The sequence below is a fragment of the Hyperoodon ampullatus genome (genome assembly GCF_949752795.1).
Source record: "Hyperoodon ampullatus genome assembly, chromosome: 11".
NCBI lineage: Eukaryota > Metazoa > Chordata > Mammalia > Artiodactyla > Ziphiidae > Hyperoodon > Hyperoodon ampullatus.
The window spans coordinates 71,968,649-71,986,109 of record NC_136924.1 but is presented as its reverse complement, the minus strand read 5'-3'; the positions used below and the strand labels follow the sequence as shown (position 1 = coordinate 71,986,109).

The 17,461-nt window shown below is 40.6% G+C and overlaps 1 protein-coding gene across 2 annotated transcripts in view; it reads right to left on the bottom strand.

The window, feature by feature from the left end:
• The window catches only part of MYRFL (myelin regulatory factor like), a gene marked incomplete at both ends in the record, with an annotated part of 126,537 nt that extends 109,111 nt beyond the window's left edge, over nt 1-17,426 (bottom strand). For both annotated transcript variants that reach the window (XM_079714869.1, XM_079714870.1), the window contains one exon: nt 17,381-17,426. In XM_079714869.1, coding sequence (XP_079570995.1) covers nt 17,381-17,426 — 46 coding nt within the window. The remainder of the gene's footprint in view (nt 1-17,380) is intronic.
• Between the last annotated feature and the right edge of the window lie 35 nt (nt 17,427-17,461).

Genomic DNA, 17,461 nt, shown 5'->3' with positions numbered 1-17,461 from the left:
GTCATCATGAAGAAGTACTGGGGAGACAAAGAAACTAATGTAGGCTGATAATAATGAAAGCACTGAGGACAGAACTGGGAGGGTAAGGTCCCTGTTCCTCTAGGCACAGGTCCCATCTTGATGACCTGGGCCTCACACCTTAAGAGGGATGTCGACAAATAGTAGGGTGTCTGGTGGAGATCCAACAAAGCGGGAAAGAATCAGAAGTCAAGCCACATGAGAGATGGTCAATGGAGAATAATAATAATAATACTTGGTAAATTTGTTGAGCACATTTTATGTACCAATACCTTGCTAAGAATTTTACATTTACTTTCTCTCTTTTTTTTTTTTTTTTTTAAGAAGATGTTGGGGGGTAGGAGTTTATTAATTTATTTATTTATTTTTGCTGTGTTGGGTCTTCGTTTCTGTGCGAGGGTCTTTCTCTAGTTGTGGCAAGCAGGGGTCACTCTTCATCGCGGTGCGTGGGCCTCTCACTATCGCGGCCTCTCTTGTTGCGGAGCACAGGGCTCCAGACGCGCAGGCTCAGTAGTTGTGGCTCACGGGCCTAGTTGCTCCATGGCATGTGGAATCCTCCCAGACCAGGGATCGAACCCGTGTCCCCTGCATTGGCAGGCAGATTCTCAACCACTGCGCCACCAGGGAAGCCCCTACTTTCTCTCTTAATCCGAACAATAATTTTATTGTCAGATAGGTCTAGTACTACTCCCAGTTTTCAGAAGAGCAAACAGCCTCAGCAAGCTTAAGGAACTTGCTCAAGTTGCAATAACACAGTTGTTATTGCAGGGGTTCTTATTGTAGTGTTTTCTACAGTAACATAACATACATATTCCTGAACCACCTTGCCTTCTGCAAAATCATGCAAAATAATGAAAGAAAGTTGGGTTGGAGCAAACCAGTCAAAAACGAATAAAAACAGTAACATTCCTAATAGAAATTTAAAGGACACATCAAACTATAATTAATATTGTTAAGTACTTCAGAAAATATGGGAATTTACCCTTTATGAAAAGGTTGTTGGGAGAGTTATGGTTGCTGAATTATGAGGGCAAGGGAAGAGGGAGGAGGCCACTGAGATTAGGATAACTGGTTTAGATCAATTACATTAGAACCTATCCTTCCTGGGCTCAAGGACTCTCCTCTGTCTGAACAGATTAAGCTTCAGTTAGGAGGAAAGAAGGTGGAACAGCTGATGGTGCCTGCCATTTATAACTTAGAAATATAGATCTAAGATCTTTCAGCATTAACATTATTACAATTCCACGTGACTGTGTCCTGTACTGCTTTTTCACAAACCCAGGGTCGCTCAGCGTAAATAATAAATGATGGCTGGTTGGCTCTGTACCTTTTAAGATCTGCCCTTGTGGCACAGCTTCTCGGTGAATAATCTAACAATTGGTAGGATTTAAGGTAGGAGAGGGAGACGGTCTGTCTACTGCATTAGGTATCTCAATTTTCATGGAAGTATTTCAGTGTCTTCACTAACTGATTATCAAGTTCATACTTATTCTCCTTTTAAATTAATTATTTGAAATATAAATTAAGCAAGATCCTCTGGCCTTTCTGGGAGCCTGGTGATTCATTTTTCTAGGAGTTTTGGAGCCTTACAACTAAGCCTCCTCTCAGCCCTTCAACATGAAGGTTAAACTTTTACGCTTTGTCCATTTTCTCTTCAAAAGCACATACTAATGTTAATACATACAGGAATAATAAAACAAAAGAAGAGAAATAAAACATAATCAACTGCATGTTAACCAATATTAATTTTTAACCATGGAAGACAAATATGGGAAACTGAAACCAAGCACATTACTTTTAAATGGTATAGGAATTCATCAAGGACTCTCATTTATTTTATGCCCAGGGTTTGAAGAATTATTGTTGTGATTTGTTCTATTAGAAAGTCTAATTTTGCCAAAGACCAAAATGGAGGAGGAAGAGGAAGAAGGAAGAGGAGAAAGAGAAGGATGAGGAGGAAGACATCCCAAAGGAAGGGAAGCCAAAAGGAGACACCACACACAGGCTTTACAGGGGAGTTGGCTCATCTGCAACTGGCAGTGTTGAATATTAAATCAATGCCCCATGGGCAGACCCTGCACAAATTCAGGAAAATAGGACAGGGAAGCTGCTCACCGTGTGGCTTTCAGGGTTCCTGCCTGCCTCGGCAATGCCTTCCTTCCTACCAACCCTCATAGGGAGGGGACAGCCCAGCAGAGCACTGGCTGAGGGCTGAGTCTTCAGCCAGGTGTAGGACAGGCTCATGTCCTCTCCGATGCAAGAAATAAAGGAGGGAAATCCAGAAGACTTGGGATCCTGAAAAGAGACCAGGCTTGGAGTTTTTTTATTTATTGACTCGGCAAATATGGTTGAGTGCCCACTATGTGCCAGTCCCTAGCTGCTGAGGCTACAGGAATGAATCAGACATAGTTCCTTCCTTCTAGCTGGCCACAGGAGACAGACACAGGCAATACATGCTTCGAAGGGTGAAATGCAAAGTTCTATGGAATATGTGCTAGCCCTGAAGGGAGGGTGCCAAAGCAGAGACCCTGAGAGTGAAAGGCAGTTAGCCAGGTGAACAAGGCAGGGGGCAAGGGTGTTCTGGAAGGAGGGAGCCCCGTGTAACCTGGAGGCAAGAAAAGCAGGAGCTTTGGGAAATTGCAAGTCAGGCAGACTTGGGTTAAATTCCAGGTCTTGAAACTCTCTGGGACTGTTTCCTTATCAAAAAAAGGAGGTGGGTTTTACCACCTTAAAGCATTGCTTGCAAACGAAAAGTGATAACATGTATCTATAATCCCACTACTAACAGATTCTCTCCCTGACCGGACTGTATTCAGGCTCCCCTGAACTTTTCAATGAGGTCTATTTCCATGTTTCTGTCTTCATTTTCCAGTTTTAGCAAGAATCATGATAAATCAGTTTAACCAGAATCCCTCATCCTTCATATCTGATCACGCTCGATATCAATCGAGTTCCTCATCCTCCACCAGCCCCCAGGTGGTGTCAGATCACCGAGCCTACTTTCAGGAAGAATCTTGTTAGGCCAGTTTATGAAGAATCTCCCCCTTACCCTGCTCCTTGGCTATAATTTGCCACTTGCTGTATTTGGAGTTGAGCCCAATCTCTCTCCCCCACTGCAAAATTCCATCCCAGTGGCTATTGCCTACTATGACAGTCCCTCCCTTGAATAAAGTCCTCCTTATCATGCTTTAACAAGAGTCATTGAATTTTTCCTTTAATACTACTAGTGCTTGGTACATAATAAGTGTTCATTCCTTCCTATTCCTTCTCTGTTCCTCATCCCCACCCCCAAACACAGGAGTCAGAAGAGTAAACCAATTGCTAAACTCAGGGAAGATCAGTTTCATCAAAGTAGGAGGTTAGGGGAAAGCCTAAAATATAGGCACTTGCTGGCTCTGTTCTGGAGAGGGGTTGGGTAGCCAGTGGCCAGTAGAGTATGTAGTAACTAGAGTTAAGTGAGGGAGAGGATAAAAAAAGAGGAGTTTTCTCCAAAGATCTACCATGTTGACTTAAGTATTTTTCTGACATCGAGCCCTAGAATATGGAAGCCAATAAGCCAATACACGTCCTTACCCACTTTTTCCTTTGGGAAGGCAAAGTGGTATGTAGATGGAAAGAGCTTTGGGCTTGGGAGGAAAAGACAAAGCTTTGGCCACCAGCCCTGTGATTTTAGACACATCTGTCAACTTCTTTAAGGATCCGTTTCTTTCACCATAAAAAGTCTTCCTCTCAGGGTTGCATGAGGGACCAATGAGTTGAAGGAAGTGAAAGAGTTTGTAAAATATCAGACTCTATAAACAAGCATAATACAAATGGAAGAGTGAGAAAGAAACTTCCAAGATGGGTTAGGAAAGAACTGGCAAAATAAGGAACTGTAAAAATTGGTGGCTGGGTATGGATTTTTTTGTTTTTTCCCCAAACATTTCCATAAACAGCCAGTAAAGGGAGAACCAGGTCCTGAGCATGGTTTACAGCCCTGTCGTCCTCACCACCATGAAAGGTCCATTCAGATCTTCACACAGAAGCCTGCTTCTCCCAGGGGAAGGGAGAGATATGTGTGTGTGTCTGTCTTATGCCCATGTAAATAAAAAGAAGAAACAGCAGTACTCCAAATGCTTCTTAAGGCACAGCACTTCTTGAGATGTGTGGATAATAAAGTGTCCCTCTTCTGGTCCATCGGAATTAGCCTAGTCACGCTAACAGCTAGCTCTTACTCTTTTATATTTGGGCACAAAAATCGTCCCAAGGGACATTACTCTCAGCAGAAGAAGGTTGACTAGTTGTTACCTTGTAGAATTTATAAGAAATAGTTTGTAGGTGCCATTTCTGCCTCTTCCTGCATATAAACATCTTATGTGACTTAACAGATTTGTTTCAAAGCAGCAAGCTTCTCTAACCTACATGGGAAGAAAAAAACGAGGATCATTGTCTCCACACTATGCATCCACAGAATCCCACTGCACACACAGAATTCATATGGGCCAGAAGAGTAAAATTCCCATCAAGACACTCCAATCTGCTTTTGTATTGTTTTAATATGCACGAATAAAGAAACAGCTATGCAAATTTAAAAACTGTTTCCATACGTGCTTTTATAAGCTTTTAAAAATATTAGTTCAACTAGGATATTTTATAGGATGTTAAATAGTAATATATTCTTTCAATTCTTTTGGGGTTCCCAACCTTTACTTACTGATTATCCACAGGCAGAAATAATAGAAGTAATTAAAAGCTTTCATACCTTTCAAAGAATTAGGGAATTTAGTTTAGTTATGTGCCTCAAAGCCAACTTCTCAAACCCTGTCAATGCAAGGTTGAATAACCTGTTTGAGGTCAGCGGTTACCAAGGTTAGCAGATAACATTTTTCATATGTACTTTACACCACCCTAGCCTTTTCCGAAAGACAACTGACAGATCAAAGAACTAGTTTTCTTACAGGTAGAGCATCACAGAATAGAGGTAAAATGAAACAAGTTCTCTCCTTAAACTGAGTTTGCAGTGTCCCAACTTCAGAACCTCTTACAGATTTACTATAAAATTAGGACAAATGCTTTAGACTATTCAAGAACAGACAATGATAACAACTTATTCCTTTCAGCTTTGATTCAACCTCCAAACAAGGAATTCCCACTAAACCTTAAACATATGGTATTAAGTTTCACTGTTCTGTTTTTTTCTGAAAAATGTTGATTTCAAGACCAACATGGAAAAGCTGAACCTTTTGCAATAAAAAGAAATACTCAGTACTTTGTCCTTTGTTGCTTGGCAACTAAAGGCTATAAATGGATTTTATGATTATAAAGGCTCTGGAATTAATGTGAACATGTAAAAGTTGTAATAACTCCCTGGGGACAGGAGTGTTTCTTTGAAAAAGAAGTATGAATATATATATATATGTAGCTTTTACTCATTCTTGTTTCAAAATAAATAGAGCAAGCAATTTTTTCTCCATACTTGTAAATGTTATAATAAAAATAAATAACTATCATTTATTTCATCATTTCAATATTTTATCATTCATGCTCACAACGCCAAGAGGTAGGTGCTATTATCTCCATTTTACAGGTGGAGAAAGCTAAAACTTTAAAATGTTATGCTATTGGCCCAAGGTCACAAAATTAAGAAGCAGAGGAATCAGGATTTGAACCCAGGTCTGCCTGAACTAAGGCTTCTGCCATCAAGTGTATACCATAGAGATTTCTAGGAAGCATATTTCTCAGCTTCTAATACTTGAGGATATTGACCACTTTAATCCCATGAGAGCGATACTATTTCCAATTATCAAGTCATATGATGTTAGCCTTAGAACACATTACTCCTCGTTGCTTTACATGACAATGGTTTCTTATATTGCTAATACCAAGGTGTCAAATATTGGGGTACCATCTTACTGGACTTTTTGTCTTGAGTCTGGGTACCAAAAAGGACAATATGGAGAGTTAATATTTTCTACTACACTTCTGAGCAAACCCAGCTTCCTAAATTCCCTCTATGGATTCTTGTTTTGCATCAAGCAGTATTATAGGTCAGTGTTAGTGTTCTTATATCTTTGCATTCTTATTAGTAGCCTTATCTTTTGAGTTTCTGTAGCTGCCTGCTCCATGAACATAAACCATTGCCTTTTTACTGCTAGCACTTCATCTTATGGTGCCAGAGCTGGGCTTTGCCAAAAAATGCCTGATGGCAATTAAGTTCCAACAGCTCACATTCCAGAATAATTTCATCTATAGAATGGAATTACATGCACATTGTCACACACACACACAAAAGCTCTGGTTATTTTAAGAGGAGCCATAAGTTCCAGCTAACTTTGCAGATGTTCCCCTGTAACCTGTTTGGAGGACACTGCAGAGTGGCAAGGAGCACAGGCCTTTGGAGAAAGACAGACATCTGTCCATCTCTAAGCTCTGATACATGATAGCTGTATTACCTTGGGCAAGGTACAAACCTTTTCTGAATCTCTGTTTCCTCATCACTAAAATGATGATAACATTATCTGCCTGTTCATTTTGTTGTACAAATTAAGAATACATACAGCTAAAGGCCTTTGTACAAGGTCTAGCATAAAGTCAAGCATTCATTAAATGGTAGAGGTTTCCCTACTGATCACAGATGGCTTCTGGGAGCTCCATTAAAAGAATAAACATTTTTCTTAATTACAGAAGACTGATAATACTATTTCATTGGGCAATAACTGTAGGTCAGGCACTATTCAAAGTACTTCACGTATATCATTTTACTTAATTCTCATTTTTCTCCTATGAAGTAATACCTGCTTCATTTAATAGATGAGGAAACAGTCTCAGAGAGACCCAGTCATTTGCTAAAGCAGCATCTCGAGTGCATGGTAGAGGAGGGATTTGAGCCCAGGGAAATCTGTATACAAAGCCTATGCTCTAACTACTACGTTGCTTATCACCACACATGCAGGCTGGTGTCGGGAGCTCAGAGACAGTGTGCGTGATGTGCATTGGTGCCCAGTTTCCAGAGCTGATATGGCTGGCCTGTGAAATGCAACCTCAGAAATAGGAAAGATGCTGTGATCAGATAAACTCCAAGGTCATTCCTGCAACCCAGGGTCCATTACCTTGACTGGTTTCCTAGTGCCTAGATCTCTACTTTTGTCAAAACTAGAGCGTCTACTCTTCTGTTTGTCTCCTAGTGTCTCCCAGTGACTCCCAGGTAATGATTCTGAATCTCAGCTATAACCCATTTTGAGTTATAGCCTGAACCTCTCACGGAGGGACTTGGTTTTTGAATTCTCTCCATCCCCAGTGAGCATCTCTGCCATGTTTCCTACTGAACACCACACCACCTCCACTCCCTTCCTGCTAATAAAGAATTCTTTTTAGGGGAAACAGAGTTATCACACCTAGGGGAAGATATCTGCCATGGGTCACAGATCTAAGAGTAATCTACATAAAAAAATGTTTTTGAGGAGCTGCGATTTCCCCCCCAGCAGAGTTGATTCTGATATTAAAATATACATAAGAAAAGGAGGGCTTCCCTGGTGGCGCAGTGGTTGAGAATCTGCCTGCTAATGCAGGGGACACGGGTTCGAGCCCTGGTCTGGGAAGATCCCACATGCTGCGGAGCAACTGGGCCTGTGAGCCACAATTACTGAGCCTGTGCGTCTGGAGCCTGTGCTCCGCAACAAGAGAGGCCCGCGCACCGCGATGAAGAGTGATCCCCGCTTGCCACGACTAGAGGAAGCCCTAGCACAGAAACAAAGACCCAACACAGCAAAAATAAATAAATTAATTAAATAAAAAAAAAAAAAAAGAAAGAAAAGGAGCACAACCTTTGTACAATGCAATAAAGGTGCCTGCCTTTCTATCAGAAGTTTTGGTCAAGAATCTCATTGACTTAACACATATTTAACAAATATTTCTCTTTTTTTGTAACAGCTACATTCAAGACAATAAGCCTGCATAGATAATGAGACAAAGTCAGGTCCTCACCTGGAGGTACTCACTGTCTTCTGGGGAGATAGACAAGTAGACCTATAAACTAAACCTCAGTGCGAAAGGTGTACATCCAAAGGTACGGACAAAGTGCTGGAGAAGCATGGAGAATTTTGCTTCATAGGATGAAGAAGTAGGAAAGTGCATTCAGGGCAAACAGCACAAACACCCAGTGTTATAAAAAGGTGTTTTTAAGAAACCATGAAAAGCTCAGCATAGCTAGGGTATAGAAACATTAATAACAATACTGATGATGATGATGGTGATAAACATAGTAATTGAGGTACTGTTCTGAACCTCATGCATATTGAATCACCTATCTTATTAGATAGGTATTAGTAGTATCTAATTTTATAGATACAGAACTGAGACACAGAGAGATTAAGTAACTTGCCCAAGATCACACAGCTAGCAAGGGGCAGAGTCAGGATTAGAACTCTGGCCTTGGAACAAGCCACTATATCAAACTGCCTCTCACAACTGTGAGGATGGGGGAGTCTCAGAGATAAGGACACTGAAGTGTTACCTTGGGACCATATGCTAAGCTCAGGCAATGGAGAGTCAACAGAAACGTTTAATGGCGCTCACGTGAGCCAATGGTGAAGTGGAAGGTGGTCAGCTCAGGGAAACAAATTCGAGGAGGCTCTTGCAAGAGGTGGAGATCCAAACGGGAGGCTGCAGTTGAAAACATTTAGCAACAGTTTGGTAAACAATTAGCTGTAGAGCATGGGAGGAGCCTGTAAGGGTGACACCCTGGTTTCTAGTTGGGAGGTTTGGTGAAGACCGAAGGGGGTATAGGAAGCAGCGAAGACTGGAATCAGGGAGGGGAAGGATAATGGGTTCCACTTCGAATGTACTGCTTTGGTGAAACTAAGGGACACTCGGCACATACGAGTGTACACTAAACATCTGTAACTATAGGTCTGGAATGTGGCAATAGGGTTTGGGAAATGCTGATCCATGGAAGTAAATGAAACCATTCAGGGTGAGTTTTTGGTGCTCAAATAAAAGAGTTTCCAAAACAGGACCCTGGGGCAGAGAAGGAGGAGGATGTAATAGCGAGCACTCCTGAGAGGTAACAGAGACACTGGATGAGAATCAGAGGCGAAGATGCCATGGGATCAAACAGGAGAGTTTCCGTGAGCAAACCCCGATGAAGACAGGACACCAGAAGGATGAGGGCCGATGATCTTTAATACGATCTAGCAATTAGGAGAAATTTCAGAAGGGTAAGTTGGAGCAGAAGCCAGAGAAGACTGGGTTGAAAAGTGAATGGGATGTGAAGAGTGAAGAGAGTGGGTATTTTTCAGAGTTTGGTGATGAAAGGGAGGAGAAAGATTGATGAATATCTGGAAGGAGAGGTGGAGTCAAGGAAAGAGATGTGAATCTCTTGCTGACCCACAGAGAACTTCATTTCACTACTGTTCCCCTGAGGAAGTTCTGTTACTCTCTCCCTTCCCTTATATACATCAATTTTTTAAGGTATCTTTTAATGTAACCTAATTCCAGAATCTTTTTAGAAGCAGATAACCAACAGATGTTGATCCACTGCCAGGGGCTTCCTCCTATCAAACTGGGCACATTTGACCACACCCTCTTTGAAACACTATTCTTTCCTAGCTTAACACCACACCCTCCTGGCTTTCCTCCCACCTCATTTAACATCCTTAGCTGGCTGCTCTCACTTGGGTCCCTAAATGTTACTGGGGGGCCCTCTTGTCTGTCTCCCTTCTTGGTGACCTCATCTAGTCTCAGGGCTTTAAACACCAACCATACGCTGATAACTCCCAAATTGATATTTATAGCCCAGATCCCTCCCTTGGGTTCCAAATTCAAACATCCAACTGCCTCCTCATCACTTCTGCCTGGTTCTCTAAAAGGTAGCTAAAACGTAAAGTGTCCCAAATGAATTCTTGATTTCACACATATGCACATGAACACACACAAAAGTGCACTTCCACCCATTATTCCACAGCTGAATACATTGTACTAAATCCACCAATTATTGACACCAACACCTAGGCATCACCCTTGATTCCTCTGCCTTCCTCACCCCCACATCCCATCCATCTGCAAGTTCTGCCTGTTCTCCTGCTTAAAACCCTCCACTGGTTTCCTATCACACTGAGAATAAAAATCCAAACTCTGACGTCATCTTCGACCGCCCACCCCATTGTCATTCAACACTGTCCCCTGCCCCTTCCCACTCCACCCCACCCCTAATCACTCCAAGCTTAGGGACTTCACACTGGTATTCCCTTTTCCTGGAATGTTCTTCTTATGGAGGATTATGATTCTATACCCAGTACATAGTAGGTGCTCAATAAATAATAGTTATTATTAATTAGGTTGTAGATCAAGGGTTAGCAAACATTTTCTATAAAGAGCCAGATAGTATTTTAGATTTTGAGGGCCATAAGGTCTCTGTTGCCACCACTCAACTCTGCCATCACAGCATCCAAGCAGCCACAGATAATATTTATTTTTTAAAATTTACTTATTTATTATTATTTATTTTTGGCTGCGTTGGGTCTTCGTTGCTGCACACGGGCTTTCTCCAGTTGCAGCGAGCAGGGGCTACCCTTCGTTGCGGTGCGCAGGTTTCTCATTGCGGTGGCTTCTCTTGTTGCGGAGCATGGGCTCTAGGACGTGCGGGCTTCAGTAGTTGTGGCTCGTGGGCTCTAGAGTGCAGGCTCAGTAGTTGTGGTGCACGGGCTTAGTTGCTCTGTGGCATGTGGGATCTTCCTGTACCAAGGGTCAAACCCGTGTCCCCTGCATTGGCAGGCAGATTCTTAACCACTGTGCCACTGGGGAAGTCCCACAGATAATATTTAAATGAATGAGTGAATAAAACTTCATTTACAAAATCAGGCTGCAGGCCAGATTTAGCCTGTGGGCCATGACTTTCAGACTCCTGTAATAAATGAATAAGTAATGATAAGAAGAGATGTTTCCCTCTATACTCCATGAAAAACTCCACTATTAAAGAATATAAAGAGTATGATCCCATTAAAAAAAATATACAAGATCAACACCAAAATGTGAACAGCTGTTATCACTAAGTGGTGAGGTTACTGGTGATAACTATTTCTTGTTTTGTTATCTATTTTTTCCACAATTGTCCATGTATTCAATGTTTAGCTTCCAAGATATTGTGGAGTCTTCCAGAAGCTGACTTCTAACTCCCAAGCTGAAAAGATGACAACATCAATAACAACACCAAAGAAGGTGGTGTAGTCTTCTCTCAGAAGCGTTTGTCTGAGTGATTTTGTTCCCGGATTCCCTACAGTTGCTGCTGACGTTGGCAGTTCTCAAATGTAGGGTGTGTGCAGGTGGCAGAAGTTAGCTCTGACCTAGTTACAGCACATTTTAAATTCTAATGAAATCGGCTTCACCTTGGGGATCCCAGAGTGAAAGAAGAAAAGGGATTTTTTTTCTTAATGGCACCAAGCCCACGCCTCTTTGTTCTGGATGCTTCATGACAAGGCAACACAATTTCTAATCACCTGCCAACATTAGATAGAAGTGTTCAAATAATTATAAGCAGCTTGCATGATTTGGGTTGTTCTTCTTGTCCTTGACGTATTCTCATTCCCAGTCCCCTAGAAAGTCCATAGTGTCTCCAAAAACAGAAACAGAGGTGGCCTCATCAATAAACAAGGAGAACCTGCCTCTGTGGGATAATTTCAGCGTTTCTAGGATGCAACGTGATATCTAAAATTCCACCATTAGAGATCAACTAAACCTACTCTTAGAGAAGGTAATCTTTTTTTTTTTTTTGCGGTACGCGGGCCTCTTACTGTTGTGGCCTCTCCCATTGCAGAGCACAGGCCCTGGACGCGCAGGCTCAGCGGCCATGGCCCACGAGCCCAGCTGCTCCATGGCACGTGGGATCTTCCCGGACCGGGGCATGAACCCGGGTCCCCTGCATCGGCAGGCGGACTCTCAACCACTGAGCCACCAGGGAAGCCTGAGAAGGTAATCTTTTTGACTTGTATGATCAAAACGACTTTGTGTTCTGTGAAAGCACACTGAATACAAAACTCTATAGAGATGTAAGGTGTCATCAGATCCCTTGCCATCTGTACCTTCTGTGCAAACTCAGGTTTTATTGGGACAGAAGGAAGAGGGCGTAAAGATGCTGGTTATGTGAGAGGGTGAAACATTGGTGTCTTAAAGTGAAAGAAAGACAAAGATTGAGAGACTGGCCGGAGGCCAAAGATACCCTTTACCTGCAATACAGTCTTGCCCAGGGCCAGCCCTCTACACTGCATTCAGCTGCTCAGAGCTTCTGATTCCAATCACAGGAATTCAGAAACATCAACCAATCAGAGTTGGTTTCACTTTTGGAGAAGTAATATACAGGAACCACATAAGACATTTACGACTTTACCTCTGGTAATAATGGAATCTGAGGCTTCCCACAAACTGGCAGCACTCGTCTCAGTGGCCTCTGTTTGTTTCATTCACTGAAACTTTCTGCTCTGCTTACTGGGCAAGTTTTTCTTCTTCCCATATTTGAGCTTGCTGGGTGCTCCGAACCTAGAGTTCAAACTGTTGAATAGAAGAGTCTGTGCACTGTTCTTCATTCATTTATTCTATAAAGATTACTGTCTACTATGTGCCGGCACCATTTGGGCACTTTTCCAAGCTACATCTCTCTTGTGCTCAACAATCCTACCAACCCTCCCTTGAAGCCTCTCTAGATCCATTCCATCTGGGTCAGTCCCTTGAGTCTCTGCTTTTCTGCTCCAGAATCTTCAGCATTTTCATTTTCCCCAAAACTTGACACCTCCATAATATTCCTGTACAGCTCATGGGTAGCTGATGTTTTTGCCTACCCTGCATCCCTACCACCCTACTTTAATAATAGCTAACTAGAAATTTAAATCTCAGGCAGAGAGAGGAGGGCAGAAAATACTTTGAAGCTTGTTTGGCAGCAGCTTCCTGAAGGGACTGTTCTTCCTCTTAGATCTCAGGAGCTATCCAGTGGTTCCTGCCCATCCACAGCTTCTGGTTTTAGGAGCTACCCCTCACCTCCCAAACTTCAGTGGGTGAGTGGGAGTTTCTTCAGCTAGTTTCTCTCTTCTGCTTTCATGTGATCTCTTCAGGAGAGTCAGCCCTGTGTCTGCAGGTTCCACATTTGCAGATGTCAACCAACCGAGGATGGAAAATATTTGGGAAAAAAGATCCCAGAAAGTTCCAAAAAGCAAAACTTGATTTTGTCACATGCTACAACTACTCACGTAGCATTTACATTGTATTGGGTACTATAAATAATCTAGAGATTATTTAACATGTACTAGAGGATGTACATAGGTTAATATGCAGATACTACTGCCATTTTATGTAAGGGACTTGAGCATTTGGGGGTTTTGGTATCAGAGGGGATCCTAGAACCAATCTCCTCCTGGATTCCAAGGGACAACTGTATGTAGTTTTTCCCACTCTGCTCAGTCAGGGCAGACATCTCCTCTTTTGCTTTCGTGATAAGCCAAAAAGCATTTGAGAACCTACTTCAGGACTTTATGAAGAGGATGAGCTAAACAGCTGCTCACCAATTTAGAAAATTTCTTTTTAAAGATTAAATATAATGAACAATAAAATATTCTCAAATTAGTTTTTATTATAAACTGTTCTAAAAAGCTGGGAAATAAAAGATGAATCTTGATATCACAGTAGCCCAAAAGAAATACTCATAAGGAACCAATTAAGAATGTAAGGTCACAGCTACGGAAAACAAGTGAGGTAAACTGAGGAGTGGGATTTTCCATACTTCATTTTCTATTCCTTTTTTACCTGGGGGTTTGCTGTAAGAAGTAAATGAGGTAATGAATGTAAAGTGAATGGAACAGTACTTCATGCATGGTAAATGCTCAGCAAACGTTATTAACCTGGCGCAAACTTAAGATAAAACAAAGTCTAAGTAAATGAGCTAATGAATGTAAAGTGAATGGAACAGTGCTTCATGCATGGTAAATGCTAAGCAAACGTTATTAATCTGGTGCAAACGTAATATAATTTACTTCATGAAGGAAGCAGGAAGATGTTACAAGTAGTTCAAGGAGAATTCAAACAGCAGATCTAGATCTAGGTACCTAGATAGATAAATGGAGATAGATCAATAGATCTATATAGATAGAGATAGGTAAGCAGATAGATAATCTAAATCTGGCTATGCCATGGAATGAATTTACAAATAAATGGAAAACTGGGTTTTACTGAAACTACTGATCCCCAAAAGGAGATAATTCATTTACATACCTATAGACAAAATTCATTGCATTGATATCAATTATCTACAATTTACAGAGTTTCAAAATAGCTCTAAGACAATAAAAGGTGAAAATCCCATAGAATCTGATAGCCCAAAGGACATGATCCAGGCATAGTTTTCTATGGAAGACACCTAAAAATCTTTTTTTTTTCATCCAATTCATACAATTTTTCTTTACACAGAAAAGAAACTCTTAAACAGAGGAGTTTTGTGGAATTAAACCCAGTCTCCTTTATTTAAGAAAAACTGACTATGACATCATGCATTCCAACTTTGAAGCACTGAGATAATAAAGTATAAAGAAGAAAATAAAAATCCCCATATTCCTACCACTAAGAAATAACTACTGTTAATACTTGTAGTGTATTCATCCAATTGTTTCTACATATATAGGTGTGCATGTATGTATATATAGCAACTGTTTTCAGATCAGTTTTAATAAACTTTGTTCTAGAAAAATACATGTATACTCAATTCTATTATATATACCAATTTTTAATCTGCTTTTCCCCTTTATATCATAAACACTTTTCCTTATCATCATTTTTAATAGCTACAAAATATTCCACTATATGAAAGAACCATAATCTATTTAACTAATCTACCACTATTAGAATTTTAAGTTGTAACCAATTTTTAGTTATTAGAAATAAAATAATGTGCCTCTTCTCTGACAACCTTTCTCTTGCAGTGGTATCAGCTTTGCTGAAAAAGCCAAACATTTCACATGGTATCTGAGTTTCCAGTGGATGTTGGGATCCCTAGAGAACCTGATCCACCTCCTCTGCTTTAGCTAATGGGCCTACCTATTGCATCAGTGGCAGGCAATAGAATGAGGTTTGCCAGCTACCTGGAACCATGCTTTGTTCTTATCATCTTCCTGAGACACACCACAAAGATTCAGCATGATCAGCATGAGATCTGATGTTCAAGGCCATTTAATTCGTGATGATACTGTCAGTACAGATAGTTTTTAATACGAAAGTGTTCATAAGAAAAACATATATTATTTAGGATCCAGATTCTTAGAATGAAGAGTCTGAGAAAGCAAAGAAAAAATAGCTTTCAGGTGGGTAATAAACTACAAAAACTTTTCTTGCTTTTCAGACCTTGATTTTTTATATGAGTTTGCATTTAATTAGAAGCTGACATATCGAAAGGAGCACAAGATAGAACAATTGGCCCTCCTCATGAGAATATCAGATCCAGTCTTGCTGTCCTCATTCTAAGGAATATTTGAGAAAGGAAATCATAATCTAAAGGAAATGTCTCAAAGCCCTCCAGGCTATCATTTAAAAGATGTGGTTGTTGGACTTGGCACACCGTCAGTGATCGATATTTGCTAAACAGATAATAAAAAATTGACAACCAGCTGTTGTGACCTTCGGGGGTGGGGAATAACTTAACTTAGTGCTTCCATTTTTTAATTCCAAAGTTTACCATCTTTTCCATTTATTCGTTCAAAGATAATGTAAGAAAAACACTATTTTATTCTCTTTCCATGGAGAAATTACTCCACCCTAGTTAAAAAGGCTTCAAAAGGAGCCAGAGTTTAGTTTGGGCTAAGGAAGATACTATGATAATAATAATAATAATAATAATAATAATAATAAATCAGATTTTGTAATCAGCTATACAGAGGACTTGTGGAAACTATATCCCCAAAGACTTCTGAAAATAGTATAAACAAGGACAGTATAGTGACCCTATAGGTATAACAGCACTTCCAAAAAACAGAAGGTAGACCAGATGAACGTTTCAGGTCTTCTCTAGCTCTGGGAAGAAATCAAGTAGACTTTGTGTATTTATAAAATCAATTGGTGGTTTCTCTAAAATAAAGCAGATATAACTGTAGCTTGGAGCTTGCTACCTACTGCTCAAATGAAAGTTACATAGGATATAAAATCAGGCAACAACAATCAAGCAACATTAGTGTGCCTACTGTGTGACCCAAGTGGACACACTGACTTGGGCGCTGTCAGAGACAGAACATGATGGGATGGATCATAGGGCTGAAATAACATAATAATTCTCTAGGTCTCATATTCCTTCTTATCCCATGTGGCAAAATCCAAGCCACAGAACCTACTGTATTGTACTAATTCCTTCTGATAGTGACCTCACTGTTTCTTTGATATAAACACTCTTTAGTGTTCGATACAATATGGTGTTGGGTCAATTCCATTCAATCTTTAAACGTCTAGTATTTGTCAGGCACTTTACTAATCACAAGAAATGCCAAAAGCACTTTCTCAATATGTTGCTAACTGCCCTCTGGATTCTGTGAGTGAGCTGGTCTGCCCTCAATTATTCTCATACTCCCTCCTGGAAAATACCTGGAAATGTGCAAAAAGCTCTGGCAACATTTCTCTTCCCATGGAAGTCTGAGCATGACTAACTGATAAGGAACTGCAGCTGCACTAACATGCAGTCTCCCAATGGCTCCCTAAAAGGTGTCACAAGAAGGCAAGCCTTTCCTGACATTTTCAGCAGACCCACCATGAGAATCTCAACCCAACTAAATATGAGAAGTGGTACCACTATTTCAGGTTTTTAGAAAAAGAAATCTTTGTAACCATGTCCTATAGTAAGCCTTCGCGTGGGGAAAAATATATTTAACCTCAAAAAAAATCACCATTCAATAGTTACACATTTTTAAAGTGTTGTGAAAAATAAAGAACGGAATGGGGGAAGAGGTGTTCCTTTACTGTTAGGCTGTTTTGTATTTAATTATATTAACAGAAAAACCATCTTAAGTAAACTCTTACATTTCTCCTGTGCTGTATTCAATAATTTTAGAGAGAAGAAAAATCTAGTCTTATGAAACACAGGGATTAGAAAAAAAATCTAGCACAGGACAGGGACAAATTCTAATAACATAGGTATGCTGACCTCTTGATTCTTTTAATAACTAAGCTGTAAGATGGAAATCCTGAGTTTTAAAAAATCACTGCCTACACCACTGATTTTTTGCTACAAACACAGCAAATAAATCTGCACTTCTGACTTCAGGACAGTTAGTACAATAGTATTTCTTTCAAAGCCGAAGTGAATTCCAAAAAGGTGAGACAGTGATAGTAAGCAGTACCATTTCTCAGATGTTGGAAACAGGCTTCTTACCTTCGAAGAACTGCTGTAGGGCCTCGTTTTCGCCTACCACATCCATGGTGCCGTGGTCCTGGTAGTTACTTCCGCAGAGAA